This window comes from Oryctolagus cuniculus, chromosome 3 (genome assembly GCF_964237555.1).
Source record: "Oryctolagus cuniculus chromosome 3, mOryCun1.1, whole genome shotgun sequence".
Classification (NCBI taxonomy): domain Eukaryota; kingdom Metazoa; phylum Chordata; class Mammalia; order Lagomorpha; family Leporidae; genus Oryctolagus; species Oryctolagus cuniculus.
In genome coordinates, this window is record NC_091434.1 from 152,561,583 (window position 1) to 152,585,883 (window position 24,301).

The window sequence follows — 24,301 nt, forward strand, 5'->3', positions numbered from 1 at the left end:
AAATCTTCAGTGAAATATTTGTTTCAGATAATTGTGCTTAGTGTGTGGGAAAGTTGTAGGTAGATGAAAGGAGACCAGTGGGGAACAAGGCTGGGCTTTCTTTACTATAGCTGAGAGATGTATCTGAAAATAGATGCTCTACACTAAAAAAAGATAAAGGATATCCAATAATATAACTATTTAAAGGAAAATTTTCTGTAATTTACCCATTATAAGCTAATTGGAAGAGTCCCAGTACACTAGCTAAGGGACTGCCACAAAGGGTAGGGCTTGGCAGTTCCTACTGCTGAGAAAGGCTTATGCACTCTTTGTTCCTACATTGATCTATGTATGCCAGCTTTAGTTCTCCTTATAAATATAATTCCCCCATCTATTGGATATTGATTGATACTTAATGACATTTTTATGTCTCAAGATTAGAGTGAGATCTATTATTTAGAATACAATAACCATTTTAATATTTTTAGTATATGTCTAAAGTAATTTATTGTTTCATTAACACATCAGAATGTATCTTCATTTTGGGAATTTTAAATAATACAAATATTGAAAAAAGGAAGTAGAAGAAAAAGAAGGCTCTGAGCTTAGGAGTTGGATGGATTGACATTGAATTTTTTTTTTTTTAAGATTTTATTTATTTTATTTGAGAGTTACAGACAGTGAGAGGGAGAGACAGAGAGAAAGGTCTTCCTTCAGTTGGTTCACTCCCCAAATGGCCGCAATGGCTGGAGCTGCGCCGATCCGAAGCCAGGAGCCAGGTGCCTCTTCGCAGTCTCCCATGTCGTTGCAGGGACCCAAGCACTTGGACCATCTTCCGCTGTTTTCCCAGTGCATAGCAGAGAGTTGGACTGGAAGAGGAGCAGCCAGGACTCGAACTGGTGTCCATATGGGCTGCCAGCGCCGCAGACAGAGGATTAATCTATTGCACCAAGGTGCCAGCCCCGACATTGAATCTGGATCTACCCTCAGCTGGGCTACTAATTTTTGGCAACTGTATAAACTTTCAGTGGAGGGCAATAGCCAGTCCATAAAGTTGATTTAAGTGTTAATGAGAGAGTGTATGGTAAATGGATTAACAGAATGTTTCATATATGATAAGTGTTGGGTACACGGTTATGTGAGTTTAATTGTGAATAAAAATGTATTGAGTACTTGGAACGTACTCTACAGTACTAAGAGATTTATCCTACATGCAGATAAATGGAAAGATATGTGTGTATACAATCTAGTGAACACATTTGGCCCTGTCCTTAAACAGAGCACTCTGATCAGGGAAATGGGAGATTTTATGAATATTAATAGTACCCCAAATCCTCCCACTCAATGATAATTTCTCTTAATATCCCTTATATGGTCTGAGTAATTTGTATAAAAGGATATAATTTTGTATTTGATACTTTAAAATTTGTTTTTTTTTATTTAATAATGTTTCATAAGTATTTTGCCACAATACTGAATTTAACAGCCACACAGTATTTTGTTGTAGGCCAAAATGTGTTTTTTTGTTTTTTGTGTTTTTTTAAGCTGTTTTACTAGTGATTATTTAGGATTTTTTCTTCTTTTTCATTTTTTCCCTCTCATAAATAGTTGCGGCAAACATTCTTGTGGTTAAATCATTTCCCATCACAATGTTTTTTTCTTTAGGATAAATTTCTGGAAGTAGACTTGAAAGACAAAAGGCATGCAATTGTTTAAAATATTTTATTCCTGCTAGCAGATTACACTGGGAATTTGAACATCTTGGGTATACGTATTAAAATATTTTTGTGTAAACTCAGAAGTTGTAAGGACATGGAGGAATGCAGTATCATTTACTTTGTCCTTTTTGTGTAAGAAAAAGAGTTTTTATTATTTTGTATTTGCAATATGCAGTAAATTCTGTCTCTGGGCCAAACATTTAAACTGGGTAAGCTGCTTCAAAATAAGTCTATATTTCTAGGTAAACTTTATTCTAAATAATGGGCTCTTACTCTGGTGATGAAGTTCATTTCTTTATCAGTGAGTATGGTGGACGTATTTGTCACTATGAAGTGCTGATTGGTGCCAATTCCTTGTGGGAAAAACCAACACTGGTAGGACAAGTTCTTGATATAGACATTTAGATTTGCATTTAAACTAAACTAAACCTTGTAATAAAATCATCGCCAAAAGCCTCTACAACAAACTCTGAATTAATCTAGTGTCTTGAAGGATATTCTTAATTTTATTATATATACTTTTTCCCTGGCACCCCACCCTATATCCATACCATTGAACCTTACTTTTCACCCTTCACTATCCACCTCTTCCCTTCTGTTTTATCTAGAGATAAGTCAAAGTTAACATGAATGGATGCTTTCTGGGATGTTCAAGGATTTCCCCAGGATGCAGCCCTCAGAGACTGCACCTGCTTTATGATGTGAAGACTCTGAACATGAGCGAGGAAGTCTGGCGGTGTCTATGCAAGGGCATTAGCTAATTTCATTGAAAGGGTTTAGAAATGTGTCATGTTGCAATGCAGGGCTGAATCATTACTGCATATTCATTTTTCTACACTGAGGGTGAATGTGATTTTAGTAGATGAGAAAACAGATTGGTTTTTTTCATATAAAATTCTGCGATTACTGGAATATTCTGCCCTTTTTCCTCCAGTGACCCAGGCTGTCTTCCCAGCTCCAGGCTGAAGCAGCCCTGGCTGTTGGAGGCATTGGGAGAGTGAACCTGCAGATGGGAGATAGCTTCTACTGCCCATCTTCAAATAAAAAAAAATTTAAAAGAAAGTCTTTCCCCCTAAACTGCATACCCATGCTTATGGTAAACAGAATAACAGCCCCCATCTCAGTCCAACTTCTCTGTTGCTATAGCAGAAAATTTATCCACGGAGTGGGTAAATTGTAAACAGTGGATGTTTATATGATGCATGTTCCTGGAGGCTGGACAGGCCACACATCTGGTGAGCACCTTTGTACTGCATCATTCCATGAGAGAAGATGGGAAGGCAAGTGAGACAGGGAGAAGATGGAAGCCGAACTTCTTCCCCTTTTATCAGGAGCCCACTCACATGATAAGTAACCCACTCCTGCAATAATGACACTAATTCATGCACAAGGCCAGAACCCTCATGACCTAATCACCTCCTAAGGGTGCTGCCTCTCAACATTGTTACAGTGGCAATTAAATTTGGACATGAGGGACTGGCGTTGTGGCCTGTGACCCTGGCCTCCCATATGGGTGCTGGTTCAAGCCCTGGCTGCTCCACTTCAGAACCAGCTCCCTGCTAATGAACCTGAGAAAGCACCAGAAGATGGCCCAAGTACTTGGGCCACTGCCACCAAGTGGGAGACCCTGATGAAGTTCCTGGCTCCCTGGTGGTTGCAGCCTTTTGGGGAATGAATGGAAGTTCTCTCTGTGCTCTGCTGCTCTGTGTAACTCTGCCTTTCAAATAAATAAATAAATCTTCAAATAAAGAGAAAAAAATGGATGTGAGTTTTGGAAAGGACTTTCAAACCATAGTAACCCTCAGAGATGTCTATATCCTAATCCCTGGAAACTATGGATATGTTACATTAAATGGCAAAGGAAATAAAAACTTAAATCAGGTAGAATTAGGTTGCTAATACCCTAACCTTAAAATACAGAGATTATCATGGATTATCCAGGTGAGCTTAGTGTAATCATAAAGGTACTTAAATGTGGAAGGAAGAGGCAGAAGAGGAATTTAGTAGAAATACGAGAACTCAAATCTACCTTTGCAGGCTTTGAAGTTGGTGGCAAATGGACACAAATCAAGGAATATGCCAACCTTCCAGAAATATTCTTACATAATAAATACATGTACATGTTTTCTCCTTTTATTTTACCTTATAGGAGTTTACATTTATATTCCTCGAGTTTTTGCTTTTTTTCCCTCAAAGCAGTTTCCTACCCCATTCTTTTTTTCTTTCTTTTTTCTTTTTAAAACACATTTGTTTATTTACTGGTATTTTGAAAGGCAGAACTTCAGAGAGCAAGATTCTCCATCTACTAGTTCGCTCCCCAGATGGCTTCATCAGCTGGGACTGGACCAGGCTGAAGCCAAGAACCGGGAATTCCATCCAGGTGTCCTACACAGGTGGCAGGGGCCCAAGGGCCCAAGAAGATACCTGGGATAGCCTCTGCTGTCTTCCCAGGTGCACTAACAGGAAGCTGTATAGGAAATGGGGAAACCAGGACTTAAACCTGCACTCTAATATGGGATGCAGATGTTACTAGTTGTGACTAACCTGCTGTACCACAACACTGGTCCTTGAGTTTTTGCTTATTTAATAAAGTGTTTTTAAAAAAAGATGTAGAGAATGTCATTTTGACTCACTGATTTTTTTTTTTTTAAGATTTATTTTTATTTATTTGAAAGAGTTACAGAGAGAGGTAGAGACAGAGAGAGAGGTCTTCCATCTGCTGGTTTACTCCCCAGATGGCTGCAATGGCTGGAGCTATGCGGATCCGAAGCCAGGAGCCAGGAGCTTCCTCTGGGTCTCCAACGTGGGTGCAGGGGCCCCAGGACTTGGGCCATCTTCTACTGCTATCGCAGGCCATAGCAGAGAGCTGGATCAGAAGAGGAGCAGCTGGGACTAGAACCAGCACCCATATGGGATGGTGGTGCTTCAGGCCAGGGCTTTAACCTGCTGAGCCACAGTGCTGCCCCCCGCCTCCCCTTTTTTAAAATCAGCTTCATATGTTTTTTTTTTTATATGGTTACATCACAATTTATTTAAATAGTACTCTGCTGATGCTCTATTAGGTTGATTTGGGCTATTAGAAGTCTTGTGAATAACTATGAATATATCTTCAGCATAAATGGATTTGATAGATCAATTTATGAGTTTAAAATCTAGCTGGATGTTGCTCACATACTCTTCAACGGTGTCATCAAACTTGCACTGTGTTTTATAGCCTCTCTCTGGTCCAGATCATATCTTGTCATTTAGTTACAATGAAGTGCAAAGCAGAAGACCCTGAGAGACAGAGATTGTCCGTGTCATTGTTCCTTGTTAAATGTAGTGCCAGACATTGTGGTGGGATTGCCAGGAGGGACTCTTCAGTTGTCTAGCTGATCTGGGTCTCAGACAGCATGATCCCTTTGGCAGGGATGAGTGGATGTGGATATTCTGCCATGTCCTGCGGCTTTGTTTCCTTGGCATGACAGTGCAGCCATAATGGAGGGAAGCGAGGGGGTGGGGATGGGGTGTCACGTGACCTCCAGCCTTGTCTTTTGCACTTTTGGGGATGTGAGTAGACACAGAAACACATTTCGTTGGTGTATGTGACTTTTTGATGAAATTCTTCTGGTTTGGAAACATGCCACTTGTCTCCAGGAGGGGCACAAGATTTAGGTACAAATCTTGATTTTTGCAACAACAAATAAGATGTTAGTCTCATAAGCAGGAAAAATCATGCACCATTTTTGAGGTCCTTTGGTCCCCTGTACGACATCTTCCCTTCCATGAAACATTGTCGGCAGTAACGTTTGATGGTACTTTCTCTACTTCACTTTCACCAATGCTATTATTAGCAAACTTTTTTTAAGAATAGCATTTTGATAATTTCCTGGCTCTATAATGTTAGGAAGATTACCTAGCTTTGTCATCTACAAAATGAGGATAATAGTATATAGTGAGCATGAATACATTTTCACAATCATGTTACTATAATCTTTGTCAACCTGCAGGGTGAAAATAATGTCTCATTTTAACTTGTTCTGTAATTAGAAATGGGGTTAATTATATTTAATAAACATTAATTTTAAATCATAAATACATTAATGTTAATAGAATGTTAAAGTAAAGCATTTTTATTAATAAAATCTAATATAAAATTACTATTAATAAAATGTAACATTTAATATTAATGTTATTTAGTGACATTTTATTAATATCAACAAATTAATTACAATTAATATCAATGAGTAGTATGATAATTATTAAACACTAATAAAATCAGTGTGTAATAGGCCAGCGCCGTGGCTCACTAGGCTAATCCTTTGCCTGTAGCACCAGCACCCTGGGTTCTAGTCCCGGTCGGGGTGCCAGATTCTGTCCCGGTTGCTCCTCTTCCAGTCCAGCTCTCTGCTGTGGCCCAGGAAGGCAGTGGAAGATGACCCAGGTGCTTGGGCCCTGCGATCAGGAAAAGCACCTGGCTCCTGGCTTCGGATCAGGGCGGTGTGCCAGCTGCAGTGCCATTGGGGGGTGAACAAACGGAAAAGGAAGACCTTTCTCTCTGTCTCTCTCTCTCACTGTCCACTCTGCCTGTCAAAAAAAAAATCCGTGTGTAATAAATTGATACTATAAGCATTAATTTGTTAATAAATAACATAAATATTTTAATAAATATTACATTAATAGTGTTATTAATAAAACCTAACATTTGATAATTTCTTTTTTTTTTTTTTACAGAGGATCAGTTTAGTATGCATTAAGTAAGGATTTCAACAGTTTGCACCCCCATAAAAACACAAAGTGAAATATATTGTTTGAGTACTCGTTATAGCATTAAATCTCAATGTACAGCACATTAAGGATAGAGATCCTACACAAGGAGTTAACTGTATGATATATTTTAACTTAGTGGTTTCACTCTGTTCTTTCATCCTGATAATTAATGTGATTTCTTTTTTACTTTTGAAATTTCAACATGACTGTTTAGGAGTGGGACAAGTCATGCTTTGAACTACTACTGCATCAAGCAATTCACCTTTTTTCTAGAATTAATGTGGAACTCATAAAGAATAAAACAGACATTCAAGAATGAGTTTTCACTCAATTGTTACAAAAGGCATGCTATTAATAATCCTTGGAATACCTTGCTGTTTTCTAGCTCTCTATTTTCTCATATCTGGTTATAGCAATTTGGGGGAGGAAAATACATCCAATGTTAGTAATTTTTTTATTTTGACTTGAAGTCTCCCAGTGGAGGAATAAGGACAAATTATTTATGCTTTAGAGACTTTGAATTGTTTAAAATTGGTGTGGATAGAGATAATGACTAATGAAGCAAGCATTTGTATGCTCTTCTGTTTGTGATGAATCTTTTTCCATTGTGGCCTAATGATATTCTACTCTACTTTTCAAAGAAGTCATGTGTTTGAGATGAATTAAATTTTTGGGTCAGGCAATATTTACTTGATTAAACATACATTACTTCCATGGTGACTGCCTTGTATTCCCAAGTCAAGGAGACTTCTCTGAGGAGGGCAGGCAGTTTCCTGTGGTGGTTCATTGCCTTTAAGACTTGTCCCTCATGGTGTCAGCACAGAAAGAAAACTACTGCATATTCTCACTTCAGTGTGAAAGCTTAGAAAGCTGATCTCAGAAGAACAGGGATCACCAGAGGCTGGGAGGAGGAGCATGGGCCATGGGTGCCTGGGTACAGCTGGGTGGGAGGGGTAACTTGGTAGGTGACTCACTGAACAGTAATTGTATGTCTCAGAGTAGCTAATGGGATTCTGCATGTTCCCAACACAAGTGATCAGCATTTAAGGTGACGGGTATGCTAATTAACCTGGTCCTTGCATGTTGTGTACATGCACTGGAGTACTGCACTGGACCCCATGTGGATGTATGTATGTGTCAGTTATGAATAAATGCACGTCAGTGTCAAAAAAAAAAAAAAAAAAAAGACTTGTCCCTGGCAGGGTCTCCAGGGAACCGGACCTCCTCTCCCAGGCTAAGGAAATTGATTGTTCACAGAATATCTCAGAAATGTGACTTCAGTTCTTCAGATGTTACTATTAGTGCTATTGGTTTTTATTTTTATTTATTTCTTTATTTTTTAAAATTTTTTGCCAGGCAGAGTTAGACAGTGAGAGAGAGAGGTAGAGTTACAGATATTGAGAGGGAGAGACAGAGGGAAAGGTCTTCCTTCCATTGGTTTACTCCCCTAATGGTTGCAATGGCCGGAGCTGCGCCGATCTGAAGTCAGGAGGAGCCGGGTACTTCCTTCCCAGTCTCCCATGCGGGTGCAGAGACCCAAGCACTTGGGCCATCCTCCTCTGCCATCCCGGCCACAGCAGAGAGCTGGACTGGAAGAGGAGCAACTGGGACTAGAACCCGGCGCCCCAACTGGTACTAGAACCTGGGGTGCTGGCACCGCAGGCAGAGTATTAGCCAAGTAAGCCATGGTGCTGGCCAGTGCTACTGTTTTTTTTTTTTTTTTTTTTTTTAATTAATTTTTTGACAGGCAGAGTGGACAGTGAGAGAGACAGGGAGAAAGGTCTTCCTTTACCATTGGTTCACCCCTCAATGGCCCCTGCAGCTGGTGCACAACGCTGATCCAAAGCCAGGAGCCAGGTGCTTCTCCTGGTCTCCCATGCGGGTGCGGGGCCCAAGCACTTGGGCCATCCTCCACTGCGCTCCCGGGCCACAGCAGAGAGCTGGACTGGAAGAGGAGCAACCAGGACAGAACCGGCGCCCCAACCGGGACTAGAACCCGGGTGCTGGCGCCGCAGGCGGAGGATTAGCCTAGTGAGCCGCAGTGCCAGCCACTATTGGTTTTTAAGTCCAGACTGGGGAAATACCACCAGCACAGCTCTGTGAGATAGTGTGTTCTGTTTCCATTCTCAGTGGCAGAGATTCCAGCTGAGCCTCAGCACCTGCTCTGTCTGAGGATGAAGATGATGGCCTGTGCTAATTCACTGTCCAACTCATTTCTTTTAATTAGGTTTGCATTTCTTAGGGTCCAGGAGGTTTGGGGATGATGATAGAGAACCACCATTTTATCACTGATGGCAGCGACTCTGAAGAAGAGAACTTTATGATACTCTGCCTCATGGGCCACCCTGGCTTTTATTGTTTTTTTACTTGTCAAAATACATTGTTGTTTCATGGTACATAGCACTGGGATGATGCTAAAACACTTCCCCCTTTTCTTCTCTTTTGGAGGTCTTTTTCCTTGAGTTTATAAGGAAAAGACAGGGGGTTGTTGCATGTTTGATTGATGTATTTGATGGAATGTTTCATTTTAGTGAAATTGATAGGCAAGCTTGAGGGGGGTGGAAGAAAGAGAAGGAGGGACATTAGGAATCATATCTATTAAAACACATTTTATAATATCACTCATTTGCTTGAAAACTTGATAGCGATGGTACTGTTTGGCAGCTTGACATGGATCAGGTACCAGCTACACGTTTTGTGTACTTGATTCATTTAATCCCTACGGTAGTAGTTTTATCATCCCGCTTCACACAGGAGGAAATGAATTCAGAAAAGTCTTAAAGAAGCTTGTCTGAGGTTACACATAACATTGTAAGTGGTAAGAGTCATACCCAGGACTCTGTGACTTCAAAGTTAATGTTCACTTGTCTGTTCTTGCCTCTCTAACATTTAGATGCAGACATCTCACAAATGCATATCACTGGTCTCGACCTCTCTGGTCTAGACGGCTCCTCTGAACTCTAGACCTGTTGATCCTGTGCCACACCTCTGCTTGGATGTGCTGTCAGCACAGGAAGCTGAATGCATGCCACAGCTGGTTTCTGATGCCTTCCCCACCTGCCATCTCTTTTCAGGCTGTGACTCCTCCATCCCACTGGCCACTCAGGCTAAAAATCTTGAAGTCATCCATGACCCTTTTGTACACTCCACATGCACTCTGTCAAGAAGTCGTGTCGGCTTTACCTTCTGAAGATACCCCCAGTGCTTCCACCATGCCTGCTGTGGTCCAGGTCGCCATCCTCTGCCGGGATTGCCATGATGTTCTGATTACTGACAGCGCTCCTATCATTGCTTCCCCGCAGCCATTCATCAGCCAGGGAGGGCCTCTGCAGACCCTATTCAGACCTTGTCAGTCTCTGCTCAAACCCTCCAACAGGTCCTCTGCACCCTCAGAGTTAAAGCCCCAAGGGATCTTGTCCCAGTTACTTACCTCCGCTTCCATTAAATTTGGTCTTACTCATCTGCTCATGCAGCACAGGCCCACTTGCTATCTGTGGAATACAGCAGGCCATACTAGCCCTTGGCGTCTGCCCTTCCTGGGATGTTCTCTCTCCATGTCTGCCTGGCATACTCCTTCATTACCTTCAAGCTCTTGAGGAAATGGTATACCTCTTCTCAGGCAGGCACGCGCTGCCCACTTTCTTTCCTGACCCTCCTCATCCCTCTTACCTTAATTTTCCTCCACTACACTCACCCACTTCTTTCTAATAGATTATGCCAATTATTTATTAATGTATATGGTCTGTCTTCTTACAGCCTGGCATATTGTTGCACATCAATAGTATCTTGGAATGAATAAATTTATTCACAGATATATATCAAGCTCTGTGCTAAGAGTGAAGGATCTAGATGCCATCCCTGGCTCTTTCGTTGATTCTACCGTTTTTAGGATTTCTACTTGTCAGTTAAAACCAAATTCTAGAGAAGTTCTGACTCCCAGCGGTAAAAGGCACCAGCATGTTTCATACCATATGCTTCCTACAGATATAGCACATTCGTTTACCCCTTAGAGCAGCCCTGTGAGGACCGTATCTGTGCTCTGCACTTGAGGAGACTGTGGTTTGGGGATTATGCACCTTGCTGAAACCATCCTCCCTGTAAGTAGCACAGGAAGAGTCTGTGTTGGTGCTCTTTCCACTCTGCCATGCTGCTTTTCTGTCAGCTCCCCATCACCTCACTTGTAGGGTGAGTCACATTTCCTTACCCTGAAACATAAAACTCTTGCCAGTCTGCATTCAGCCTGCCTGGTGAGCTTTAGTTGTTTTTCTCTCCTCTGGGGCACTGCCAGCTCCAGCTTCTCTTTAAAGTCTCGTTTTGCACCTGAAAGGTCATATGCTTGCAGTTTCATACCACACACGTCTGCAAAGTGTTTTTCCTCTGACTGAAATGCCTTTTCATCCCCTTTCTGCCCAAGGAATGTGTGATTCCCTTTTTTTTTTTTTTTTTTTGACAGGCAGAGTGGACAGTGAGAGAGAGAGAGAAAGGTCTTCCTTTGCTGTTGGTTCACCTTTCAGTGGCCACCGTGGCTGGCATGCTGCGGCCGGCGCACTGTGCTGATCCTAAGGCAGGAGCCAGGTGCTTCTCCTGGTCTCCCATGCGGGTGCAGGGCCCAAGCACTTGGGCCATCCTCCACTGCACTCCCTGGCCACAGCAGAGAACTGGCCTGGAAGAGGGGTAACCAGGACACATTCTGGCGCTCCGACTGGGACTAGAACCCGGTGTGCCGGCGCCGCAGGTGGAGGATTAGCCTAGTGAGCCACGGCGCCAGCCGTGATTTGATTTTGAGTCTCAGTTCCTATGTGACCTCCATGAGGCCTTTTTAGCTTTCTTGAGGTGGCTGGTCACTGCATGCCACCTATGATCTTCCACCGTGTTGTAGTTAGTCCATCAGCAATGGGCTTTCTTCTGTTCTTTTTTCCACTGGTGTCTAGAACAGGGACTAGAGTAGACCATGTACTAAATAAAAGTTTCTTACAAGTGGTTTAGTGTTGACTTGAGCTGTAATGGGTAATGCAATTGCACAAACATTATACATTTAAAAATGGAATAAAGGTATAATCTGAGAAAAGTCCAGATGCCACCTGGAAATACTCTGTGGATAAAGCACTCATTCATAGTTCATCACTGTAGAGTCATTAGTACATGGATTTAATGAGTTCAAGACTCTGCCCTGTTACTTATTTCAGGTCTAACTTTGCAGGGTTCTTGGCTCTCTGAGCCTTTTCTTCATCCATGAAATGGAAGATAATATCAGTTCCTACCTAACAGTGTTGCCAGGAGGATTCAATGACAATGCATATAAAGTGCCTACTGCATATTAAAATCTAAATCAGTATACATAATTATATCAAAGCTTTCTGGTGTTATTTGTACTACATGATATTAGATAAAAATTGCATTTAATAAAATGTTCAACTAATGAAATTAGTCATTAAAAATCAGCAAGTCAGATTTCTTTTGTGTGTTTTTTTTTTTTTTGGTTCATCTTTCAGAGTGATCTCTGTCTCTTTTCTAGATAGAGTCCTACTTGAAGTGATAAATTAAAAATTTAAAAAATTTAAAAAGTGAAGGGAGTTTAGAGATAGGTATTATCTCAGGGGAAACAGTTGGAACTTGGGAGTTCTGTAGATCAGAGCAATTTAATTGCAGGCAGTGATAATCTTTGTGTTGTTTATGAGATAAGGTAGGGGGAGGTTTTTATCAAACAGAGCATCTGATTGGAAGAACTGAGTCTTACCCAGAATCCATCTGGAGGGCACTGTGAAATGGTTTCTGTATGATAGAATCATGTTTAGAGGGTCCTGTAGGAAAATTTTAGAATCATATAAATGTGCATATCCAGCTAAAATAAAATTTTACATTAATTTAGTGTCTGGAACTTCATACTCTGCATTGTCAAATAACATTTTAGGCTGGCAATAATGAAAGCATTTGGGCTAAATAGATGTAATGTGAAGTCTGTGACTTCTGAGGGAGGTGAGCCAGCTTCAAACCAGCTGTTTGGAAGCTGGGAATTGTGTGTGTGTGTGCTTCTATCTCCATACCAAATTTCATTTTAGAAATCGGCCTGAGAGGGCATTCTGAGAAATCAAAGGCAGAAGTAAACGACAACTTAAGTCAGGTGGGAAGTCAGGGATTTATTCTCTCTGTCATGCTTTAATTATTATGCAGTTGTATAAAATACCATAAATTACAGATGCAACTAAGTATTCTTCAATTTATTTAAATGTCCTCTTTAGTTGCTAGAGATACAGAGGTGTACAAGATGGAAATGTTCCTGACTGCATGGAAGTTATACAAGGGGACTGGGACTTTAAAATTTTATGAAAAAATAGAACTAAAAAATAAAAGTAAAAATTATGTCCTTTATTTCTCAGCATAAGCTCTATCAAGTTTAGTCTATCCCTAAAGAATTGAGGCTCCTGGAAATTTAACTATGTCAATGCAGCCTTTTTTCTTATTTATTTTTTATATTATTAACTGAAGAAAAATGGGTGCCCTTCAAAGATATTTTAAGGTCAGGAAAGAAGTCAGGAGCCAAATCAAGGCTATATGGCAGATGTCTAAAAATTTCCTATAGAAAATCTTGCAAATTGCCCATGCATGAGTAGGAATACTGTGGAGAAGGACTATGTCAAGAATTTTCCCAGGCAACTTTGTGCTGAAGCTTTTACTTTCTCAGAACACACTCATAAAAAAGCAGATGTTATCATTTTTTTAGACCTCCAAAAACTCAATAAACAAAATGCTTTGAACACCCTAAAAGACTGTTGTCATTCCCTTTACTCTTGACCAATTTTTGTTTGTTTGTTTTTGCTTTGTACCAGTTCTATCTCTTAGTAGCCATTTCTTTGGTTGTGTTTTGTCTTCAGGATTGCACTGGTAAAGCCATGTTTCATCTCCTGTTAGAATTCTAGCAGGAAATGCTTCAGGATCTTGATCTCAATTGCTAAAAGTTTACATTGAAAGCTCTTCTGTTGTCTGTAACTGATTTACAGCTAACAGTTTTGGCATTCATTGAACAAAACGTTTGCTCTACTTTAATTTTTCAGTCAGAATTGTGTAAGCTGAATCAATTCAGGTATCTGTGTGATAGCTGTTGTTTCTTCTTTGAGTAATTGGTCCTCTTCAACTAGGGAACAATTAAGATTAATTGTTTCCTCAAAAATTTCACCTTCTATATCTTCTCATCCCTTCTTACAATGTTATTCATTTGTCAACTGCTGATATATTTTGGGGCATTTTCCTCAAAAACTTAAAACATCTATGATTCCTCATAAAACATCTGTGATTTCACCATAAGTGTGATACTTGTTCTTGCTTCAATTTTAGCAGAATTCTTGTGGCTCTGATAGGGGCTGTTTTCAAACTGATGTCTCATTCTTCTTAGTGCCTCGAACTAGATCTTGTTCAGACATGTTAGAACAAGTGAGTATGAGTTTATTTTGGCACAATTTTTTTGAAATCCCTGAATAGTTTCTTTATTATATATTTTCCATGAAGATCATTTAATGGATAAAGCAGACAGTAAACAAATGTGCAACCCATCATATTTATTTATCATCCAGGGTGCAGAGGCTGGGGATGATCTTTTTTTTTTTTTTTTTTGACAGGCAGAGTGGACAGTGAGAGAGAAAGACAGAGAGAAAGGTCTTCCTTTGCCGTTGGTTCACCCCACAATGGCCGCCGCGGCCGGCGCACCGCACTGATCCTAAGGCAGGAGCCAGGTGCTTCTCCTGGTCTCCCATGGGGTGCAGGGCCCAAGCACTTGGGCCATCCTCCACTGCACTCCCGGACGGAATCCGGCACCCCGACCGGGACTAGAACCCGGTGTGCCGGTGCCGAAGGCGGAGGATTAGCCTAGTGAGCCTCAGAGCTGGCAGATGATCATTCACTTAACACAGGTAATAAAGTGGTCAGAGAGAGCCTTCCTGAAGGCTTGGGAGTTAAGTTGCAAGATTCAAGAAGTGAGCATGGTGAAGGGAGAGTTTCAGGCAGGATCTCAGCTTGTGTAAAATCTCTCCTGGAGGAAAGAAGTTGTCCTTCTCCAATCAGAAAGGGGACCAGTATGACAAAAATTGGTGAACAAGGTTGGAAAAGTAGGCAACAGACAGATCATGTAATGGCTTGGAATCTGAGGTTTCTTCTGAGTGCATTGGAAGCCACTGTAAGGATATAAAATCCAACAAGTTTCAATGTTTGTATTATATGAAAAGTAGACTGGAGGGAATAGCGCAAGAATGAAAGCAGGAGACCAATTAGGAGGCTGTTGTGTAAAAAGAAACCTGCCCATGGCCTAGACTCCCCAGGTGGAGAGGAAAGGGGGATGCATTCGGGACACATTTGCATGGTAGAATTGGCGGGGGTTGTTGGATTGGGTGTGGAGAGTGAAGGAAATAGAGAAATCAAGGATAGCTCCTACGTATTCTAGTTTCAGTACCTGGGTGGAGGGGAGTGCCATAAACTGACCTAGGGAATTATCTGACAAAGCTAGAGAAGGAAACACAACAAAAGCCAAAGGGGATTTGAAGGTTGGCAACCCTTAGCAGAGTCTAGCCACCCACATGTTTTCATTCTCATTCTCTTGCTCTTTACCAAAATAAAAGCTTTTCATCTGCTGCAGACTCTTTGAACACAGTGCAGCCTCTGTGTCATCCATAATTTATGCAGTGTTCTCAAGTAAAAGCGTTAGTGTCCAAGGCCTTGTGATTCTGATCTGGTTTCCCAGCATATTTCACATGGCAGATATGAAAGGGAAGATTTAAAAACAAGAGACTACATCACTTATTCCCCTGGTGCATTTGAAAGGGCGACATTAAATCATACGGGTCACTCTCCTTTTTTGTAGGTGTGTAATTTAACTAGAAAGGTGATCTTTCCTCCAGGACCAGTTGTATCAACACCTGCACCCTATTTATAGGAAAGTTAACAGATTGATTGATATGTTTTCTTTCAGCTGCTCTTTTCTTTCTCCGTATGCATCACCAGAAAGGATTTTGGAGCTATAGGCTTGCAACCTTCATTCTGACATTGGTAGTACGTTTTTTGGGAAAGTGATTATTATTGTCAGGTCTTATTCTTTTAATATTAAGTAATTTTTCTTGTTGCAAATAAAATATTGTAGATAAATTGGAAAGTACAGAAAGTTATATTGCCACTTGTGATTTCAATACTGAGAAGCTATATTTCCTTCCAGTCTTTTTAAAAATCCCATCAGTGTGATGCTTCATACTCTGTAAATTTGTATCCTGCATTTTTTTACTTAACGTTCTTTTGTGGCTTATTAACTGTTACCCAAAGGCAACATTTGAAATGGCTGTAGAATACTCTGTGCCATGGAGTACTTAATTATTTTCCTACTGTTGAGCATTTAGATTTTGATGTTGTTTATGAAGAAGTTTTATGTTCAGGACAAAAAGCTAGACAAGTCTTATTGAATATCGTTTTTTAACAAAAGAAACTGAATCTTCTACTCAAACCAAAAATCTGTGCTCTAAAGACAGCTTTAGAAGAATGATTGTGGCATCAGAACAACAACAGTAAATCCCTAGTCTCTTGGTATGTTGTTTTGGTCTCTTACCTCTTGCAGATCTTTTGGGGACTCTGGGAAGTGCTGGAGTTAAGCATGGTCTTCCCTTGCTGGACTACAAAACACCATTAATCATAGGCATCTTCACCCTGATGCTTTGAGGCTTCTTGGTGTTTCCATTTGTTGCTGATACCTCTGGGTCTGGTCTTGCAGCACTGACCAGAACTAGGGAGAGACAGGCACAGCCCTCTTACCACTTCACTGTGCTACGCCTCCAGCCCAATGGGTGGTCCTTCAAGTCTCAGGAGGTCTCCTCTTTCTAGCCACCCACCTGATCAATAATGGTTTGCTGAACATCTTGCAAGATACAGGAACTGAGTAGATGTTTGGGATACAACGTAGGACGGAAGCAGCAACTCTCACGGTTTCTGCTTGGTGGCAAGTTATACTCAGGAGGAGTTACATCGTTATGTTTGGTTTAGGAGAGTGATTACTAAAATGGAGTTCTAGATAGCTCTGACCTTAACTAGCTTTCCCACACACTGTGAATACGCTCTACATACTGTAGTTCGGAATCTGTCACATATGCCTTTAGGTATGAGCTTATCTTAAAACCCTATCATGTCAGCGTGGTGCGCCGGCCGCAGCGGCCATTGGAGGGTGAACCAACGGCAAAGGAAGATCTTTCTCCCTGTCTCTCTCTCTCACTGTCCACTCTGCCTGTCAAAAAAACAAAACAAAAAAACAAAAACAAAAACAAAAAACAAAAACAAAAACAAAAACCCCATCATGAAAGACAAAAGAATACAGTGAACCGGGGCATTGCTTAGCAGGGCTGTGGCTCCAGCCTTTTCCACTCCTGGGCTGTCAGGCTGGTCCTCGGTGCCGCAATGCATGTCTGTTATCCTTGAAGTCAGCAGTGTTTTTGCCACTCCTGGGCCTGTGATAGCATACATGCTGCATGCTAAAAGTGGAGCTGGGGACAGCTGGGTGTCAGCCTACCCAGGTGACATTTCTTCTTGTGTAATTCCTTCCTCCTTGGAGGAGGACCCGTGAACATAGAATATAAGTGAATTTTGCCTCTGTCTGATCATTCCTTGATTATACTTGATCTGTACTATAAATATTGTATGCTTGACTTGTGGGCCAATGTTGACTTTTTTTTTCTTTTGTTGGGTTTAGTTTATTTGGAAATTTGGCGAATATGTCTTCATGGGTTGAGGAACTCAGTGATTTCACTTGCTAAGTTGTATGTGAGCATTTTTCTAGTACATTAATAATTTCTTAAGAACAACCAATATTTCTTATGGATATTTATTATTGAACTCTGGACAAGTCAGGGAAATGCAGCAGATAAATAAATCTGGATTTTAGCAATGATGAAGACATATGGGCTAGATATAAGGAAAAGCAGGTGAATTATGAATGCTAGGTATTTTATTTAGTGATGAAGTGGTACAAGCAACATTCACTGATCTTTGATTAACATTTTTACTTCACCTTTTATTACACAGCCTTGGACAGTTTAATAGCAATATTCATAATTATGTTTAATATCAATTGACATTCACCTAGTAATTGCTCCATTACTAAAGGTAATTTACTAAGAAATAAATTTAGTTGATTCAGTCTTCTATGAGATGTAGGTAGTGTTGTTATTCTTCAGTTTGGATATTAAGAAAATGTGTTGCTGAGATGTTGAGTGAATAATTTTAGATCATGTAGGCTGTCTTTGCTGGACCCAGGCTTTTCATTCAGATCATTGTGACCAATAGCCTCTACTCCAAACACTAGACTCCACTTAATCTTTCTAAGTCTCAATTAGCTGTGTTGGGCATAGGGAATTTATTTATCTGATACAATATCTGGTGCTGTTATTTGTATTTTTTTTTTTTTTGACAGGCAGAGTGGACAGTGAGAGAGAGAGAGACAGAGAGAAAGGTCTTCCTTTGCCATTGGTTCACCCTCCAATGGCCCCCGTGGCCGGCGCACCGCACTGATCCAATGGCAGGAGCCAGGTACTTATCCTGGTCTCCCATGGGGTGCAGGGCCCAAGCACCTGGGCCATCCTCCACTGCACTCCCTAGCCACAGCAGAGAGCTGGCCTGAAGAGGGGCAACCAGGACAGAATCCGGCGCCCTGACTGGGACTAGAACCTGGTGTGCCAGCGCTGCAGGCGGAGGATTAGCTTATTGAGCCGTGGTGCTGGCCTGTTTGTATTTTGGTAAATTCCACATTTACCTGGTACTTTTTCTTCTTTCTATTCAGCTTGGCAGTAGGACTTTCTGTCCCAGCTTAGTGAGCCAGGTGAGATGTGAGTTTTGTTGCAGGTGAAAAAGAGGATTTTGTGCATTATTGATGAATATTTTAAACTTAGAATTGTGAGAGATACATGAGATTAAATGAGATAAGAAATGAAGAAAGTGGAAATTGGAAAGCACTTTACACATGCAAAGGGTTTTCTTACATTTCTTTTTCATCAGGTCACCTTGGGGACAGGAATCTGGTGGCATATTTCAGGATCCTAACTTTGATCACTAGCAAAATGAAGTAAATACAGGAGATGCATGTAGACTGAGTTTTCATTGATTGCTTACATTTTATTTTCTCTAATTATCTGCAAGGTAGACGCATTAAAATGTAATGATTTTAAATTGTGGCCAATTTAAAGCTTTTCATAAACATACTTAGAGCTGTTTTCTGCTACCTAATTTATTTCATTATGCAGTCAAGTAGAATAGTTCTATTCCCTCTTAATATGTCCCAGAATAACTGTCTTTTGTCCTTATTTATGAGTAAAGCTGACCCAGGATTAAACTAAAATTAGATTTAGCATTCCTTAGGTAATAGCTCTTTGCTATGGCCTGGGAAAGCAGAAGATGATGGCCCAAGTCCTTGGGCCCCTGCACCCGAATGGGAGACTGGGAAGAAGTCTCTGGTTCTTTGGTTCAGATTGGCACAGCTCTGGCCATTGCGGTCATCTGGGGAGTTAACCAGCAGATGGAAGACCTCTCTCTCTCTCTCTATCTTTCTGCTTCTGCCTCTCTGTAACTCTGCCTCTCAAATCTATCAATCAGTTGATCAATCAATGAATCCAGAGGCATTCATGTTTTCCTCTAAGTCCTGGACCATCGACAAAGCCTGGCAGTTGAAGCAATCCTATTGGGATATGGCAGAACCTCAGTTGGTTTGACTCCTTGACTTAGGACAAGGACTGTTTCTTGTGGATGGTCCACAGACTCTAGGATTTATACATATTAGAAAGCAAACTCATTTTTGCACAAGTTTTTAAAATTTTTAAACTTAGTTTTAAAATTCTTTATATTTGCAAGTAAGCATCAAGAGTGTCAAGAATATTGACTAAGTTGTGAGAGTGAGTGGTTGGAAACACCAGCTTTTGCTTTTCTGGAATAGATTGTTCTTTAGCCAACCAGACTATCTGTCTAAATAAGACAGAGACATCAATAACAGATTTTCTTCTTTGCAAAAGAACAGTTATTTCCCATAATGTTTGCATGATGATTATTTTTAGTGCTTCCAAGTAAAACATAAATATTTGACTTCATCTGTCTTCAGAAGTAAATGATTGGTTTGCATAAAAACCAGTTGATTTGAAAAAAGAAATATAAAATACATTCTATTTAATGCAAGTTGCTATAACTCTTTCCTACTGTTGTTGATGGTGACCTCTTTTTTATGAAGGTATATTTTGTGCTTTTTACTTGAATGCAGACTTTGCTTTGACTTCTTAGTTCATTGTGGTAAAACTGAATATTGTGATTCTTTAGAGGAAGCAAAGTCTCAGAAAAGAGAAATCATTAAGAATTATAAATCCTATTTTCATATTCATCCTCTGTTTTATGAAAAATCACAATGTAGAAAAATTTTACTCAGCTTTTATTAAAAAGATGTATTTATTTATTTGAAGGGCTGAGTTACAGAGAGACAGAGAGATCTTCCAAACACTGGTTTACTCCCCAAATGGCTGCAACAGCCAAGGCTGGGCCAGGCCAAAGCCAGGAGCAATGGGCTGCTTCTGTGGCTCCCACGTGGGAGGTAGGAGCCTATGCACTTGGGTCATCCTCCACTGCTTTCCTAGGCCCATTAGCAGGGAGCTGGATCAGAAGTAGAGCAGTGGAGCACTTGAACCAGTGCACATATTGGATGCCAGCACTGCAGGCTGTGGCTTTAACCCACTGAGCCACAGCGCCAACCTCTTTACTCAGCTTTTAAGTCAATAGATTGATGGTATTTATTGTTCAGCTGCTGTGTGATGGTATCAATAAAATATCAGATATGATTTGTACATTTTAACTAGATTATTATTTAAAAGGAAAGAATGCTGAAATCTAACATGTCCTAGGAAAACAGATAGCAGTTTCATTCATTTGTGAGTACAAATGTATGTGTGTATGTGAGGTTACTTCAAAAAGTTTGTGGAAAATGCAATTAAAAAATAAGTTTAGTTTAGGGCAAAGAAATTTTGAAGTCCATACATATGACGGCTCTTCAAAAAGTCATGAGAAATGTGTATTATGAAAAAAAGTGTGAGGTACTTTCATAATTCTAAGCTCCAGAATAAACCTAGATTGGCTTATAGTTACTAGGAATTTCCTGGATGTGAGTATATGTGCTTGTTCCAAAAATTCTACATATTTTATACAAATATGAAGGTACTTCACACATTTCATACAAGTGGTGGCACTTGGATAAAGTACTATGGATCTGATCTGATAGTAAATCAAATTCTTATATGCCAACTGTAATATTTTATTTATTTTTTAAAGATTTATTTATTTATTTGAAAGGCAGAGTTGCAGAGAGGCAGAGAGAAAGAGAAGTCTTCTATCTGCTGGTTCACTCCCCAGATGGCTGCAATGGCCAGAGCTGCACTGATCCAAAGCCAGGAGCCTCCTTCAGGTCTCCCACGTGGGTGCAGGGGCCCAAGGACTTGAGCCATCTTCCATTGCCTTCCCAGGACATAGCAGAGAGCTGGATTGGAAGTGGAGGAGCCAGGACTCCCACTGGTGCCCATATGGGATGTCAGTACTGTAGGCAGCGGCTTTACCTGCTACACCACAGCGCCGGCCCCTACTGTTATGTTTTAATACATTTCTGACCTTGGGCCTTAGGCTCCCACCACTCTTTAAGTATTAAAATTTTGTTCTGAAAGTTCATATCCATTTCATCATTATAGCTAGTTGACACAAGTACAGTGGGATCTTTTGTTGTGAAAGTCTGGGGGTAGCCATGCAGCCTGGACAAGGAGGTCAGGTTCACTTGAGCAGACCTTGGATGGGGCTAGTTACCAGCTGGTCAAAGGTGAGGAGCCAGTGAATCATGGAGGTCAAAACAAGCCTGAAACCTGAAGAATCAGTTAGCCAGGAAATGCAGAGAAGGCAAACAGAATATCAGACAACTCGTGACTGTAAACCCATTGTGTAAGGAAAGATTTTTAATTACAGTGCTGGAACTGATTTCCCTCTGTGTTTTTCATGATTCTGGCTGTGTGTGGAAAACCTTGCTTCTTTCCACGTGTACTTGTAGCTAAAAGAGACAAGTGGGCCCTTAAATATTTTTGATCTAAGTAAACACTGGATATGAAAATAGAATTACAGAAATGTTGCCTCAACAGCCTTAAGAAATAGGCAAGAATGAGGCTTCTTCACTCTGAGAGAAAGTAAGAATAAGCGTTAGAAAACCGTTCTTGGGGCTGGCGCTGTGGTGCAGTAGGTTAATCTTCCGCCTGCAGCACCGGCATCCCATGTGGGTGCTGGTTCAAGTCCTGGCTGCCCCTCTTCCAATCCAGCTATGTGCTATGGCCTGGGAAGGCAATGGAAGATGGCCCAAGTGGTTGGGAGACCAGGAAGAAGCACCTGGCTCCTGGCTTTGGATTGGCGCAGCTCTGGCCATTGTGGCCATCTGGGGAGTGAACCAACGGAAGGAAGACCCTTCTCTCTGTCTCTCCCTGTTACTGTCTGTAACTCTACCTCTCAAATAAATAAATGAAATCTTTAAAAAAAAAAAAGAAAACCATTCTTCCATTCTTTTTATGTGTGGGCGATGTTCTAATTTCTCAGTGTGTTTCAAAGTTACTTTATGAATGTACCACAATTTTAGTCAACATTATTATGAGGTTTTCAGGGGAACTTGAAAGGATTAGCTAAGGGAGAAGTAAACACGGAACCTTGTGAAAAAGAAAATGGGTAACAATGATGAGTATAAACTCAGATATGTGGCAAATATTTGTATCTAGAAATAGATTTTACAATAATAAATTCTTAATTTGGTAACTGTATTTTCACAAAAACAAAAGCAAGAATTACAGTGGTGTTGGGAAATTGGGTAGCAGGTTTTTTGAAGAGTAAGCAGGCTTATCAATATCTTTTACTATATATCAATACAAATTTGTAGTTTTTTATTATTGTAAAGTATGTATAGCAAATTTTGTTTTTAAGTGCATAGTTCCATGATACTAAACAAATTCATAATTAGAGTGGGCACGGTGGATTAAGCTGCTGTTTGGGATACCCACATCCCATATTGGGGTGCCTGGTTGAGTTACAACTTTGCTTCTGATTCCAGCTTCCTGCTAGTGGGCACCTTGGGAAACAGCAGATGATAGCTCAGGTACTGGAGTCCCTGCCACCCATGTGGGAGACCTGGATGGAGTATCAGGCCCCAGCTAAATTGTAGGCATTTAGGGAGAGAACCCAAAGTGGAAGATCTCTCTCCCTTTCTCTCTACCTTTCAAATAAATAAATAAACATTTAAAAAATCCATAATCTTGTACAACTGTCACCACTATCCATATCCTTAACTCCTGATATCTTGTAAAATTGAAACTGTGATTCTATTGAATAATAATTCCCCATTCTTTTCTTCCCCTTAACTCCTAGAAACCACTTTTTCTGCTTTCTGTCTCCGAGATTTTTTATTAGAGAAGCAGATATGTTGGAAAAGATAGAAAGATAGAGATGATAGAGAAAGAGAGGGAGGGAGACACGTACACACACGCACACACACACATGCACACACACAGTGCTCCCATCTGTTGGTAGTCTTTTTTTTTCTTTTTTTTTTTTTTTTTTTTTGACAGGCAGAGTGGACAGTGAGAGAGAGAGACAGAGAGAAAGGTCTTCCTTTTGCCGTTGGTTCACCCTCCAATGGCCGCCGCGGCCGGCGCACCGCGCTGATCCGATGGCAGGAGCCAGGAGCCAGGTGCTTTTCCTGGTCTCCCATGGGGTGCAGGGCCCAAGCACCTGGGCCATCCTCCACTGCACTCCCGGGCCACAGCAGAGGGCTGGCCTGGAAGAGGGGCAACCGGGACAGAATCCGGCGCCCCAACCGGGACTAGAACCCGGTGTGCCGGCGCCGCTAGGCGGAGGATTAGCCTAGTGAGCCGCGGCGCCGGCCTGTTGGTAGTCTTCAAATGCTCATGATAGCTGGGGATAGGCTGAAATTAAAGCTGGAATCTGGGAATTCAATCCAGGTTTCCAGGGACCCAATTACTTAACCATCAAGCTGGAGGCAGGTATTGAACTCAAGTACTCTGAGTCAAGGATGTCAAGGGTCAAGGATGTCTTAACTGGCATCCTATCGATTAGGCTAAAACCCACCTATTTTTAACATTTTGATTTATCTAATTACCTTATTTAAGTGAAATTGTGCAGTATTTGGCCTTCTGTGACTGACTTATTTTAGTTAGCATAATGTCCTCAAGTTCCATTCATGTTGTTGTAGATGGCAGCATTGCCCTTCTATTTGTATGTCCAAATAATATTCCATTATGTGTCTAAATTGCATTTTGATTATCCTTTCATCTGTTGGTGGACACTTGGGTTGCTTCCACATTTTATCTTTTGTGGCTAATGCTGCTATGAACGTGGGTGTACAAACATTTCTTTGAGACCTTGTTTTGAATTCTTTTAAGCATATATCCAGAAGTAAAATTGCTGCATCGTATATGGTAACTATTTAAAATGTGTTAGGAACCAGTATTAGTTCATTTTTATCCCCCAAACATTCAGAATTTTGTAGATGAATGTACAGGACAGATAATTGACACAAAGGGAAATACAGTTAGTAAAGTGAGCACAAAAATGCTTATTATAAGTCACTGTTAAAGATTTTGCTTGAACCTATGACATACCGATATCATTTTGTAATTACTAAGGTCATCCTCTCTTCTTTTATGAAAGAGAATATTTTGGCAAAATTGCAGTAAAATTTGTACACTTTTATTTATAAAAGAATCAAGGAAGCTCATTTAATGCTGTTGAAGAAAATTGGGAGAGCCCTCTGGGGAAAAAGGAAAATGTAGTGA

General features: G+C 40.7%; 1 protein-coding gene across 33 annotated transcripts in view; it reads left to right on the forward strand.

Annotated features, from left to right (window-relative positions):
• The window catches only part of ST7 (suppression of tumorigenicity 7), a 295,626-nt gene that overhangs the window by 90,151 nt on the left and 181,174 nt on the right, over positions 1-24,301 (forward strand). Inside the window, exon 1 of one of the 33 annotated variants that reach the window (XM_051847991.2) lies at positions 649-932. In XM_051847991.2, the coding sequence (XP_051703951.1) occupies positions 713-932 (220 nt within the window). In that variant the 5' untranslated portion in view covers positions 649-712. 33 annotated transcript variants of the gene reach the window in all.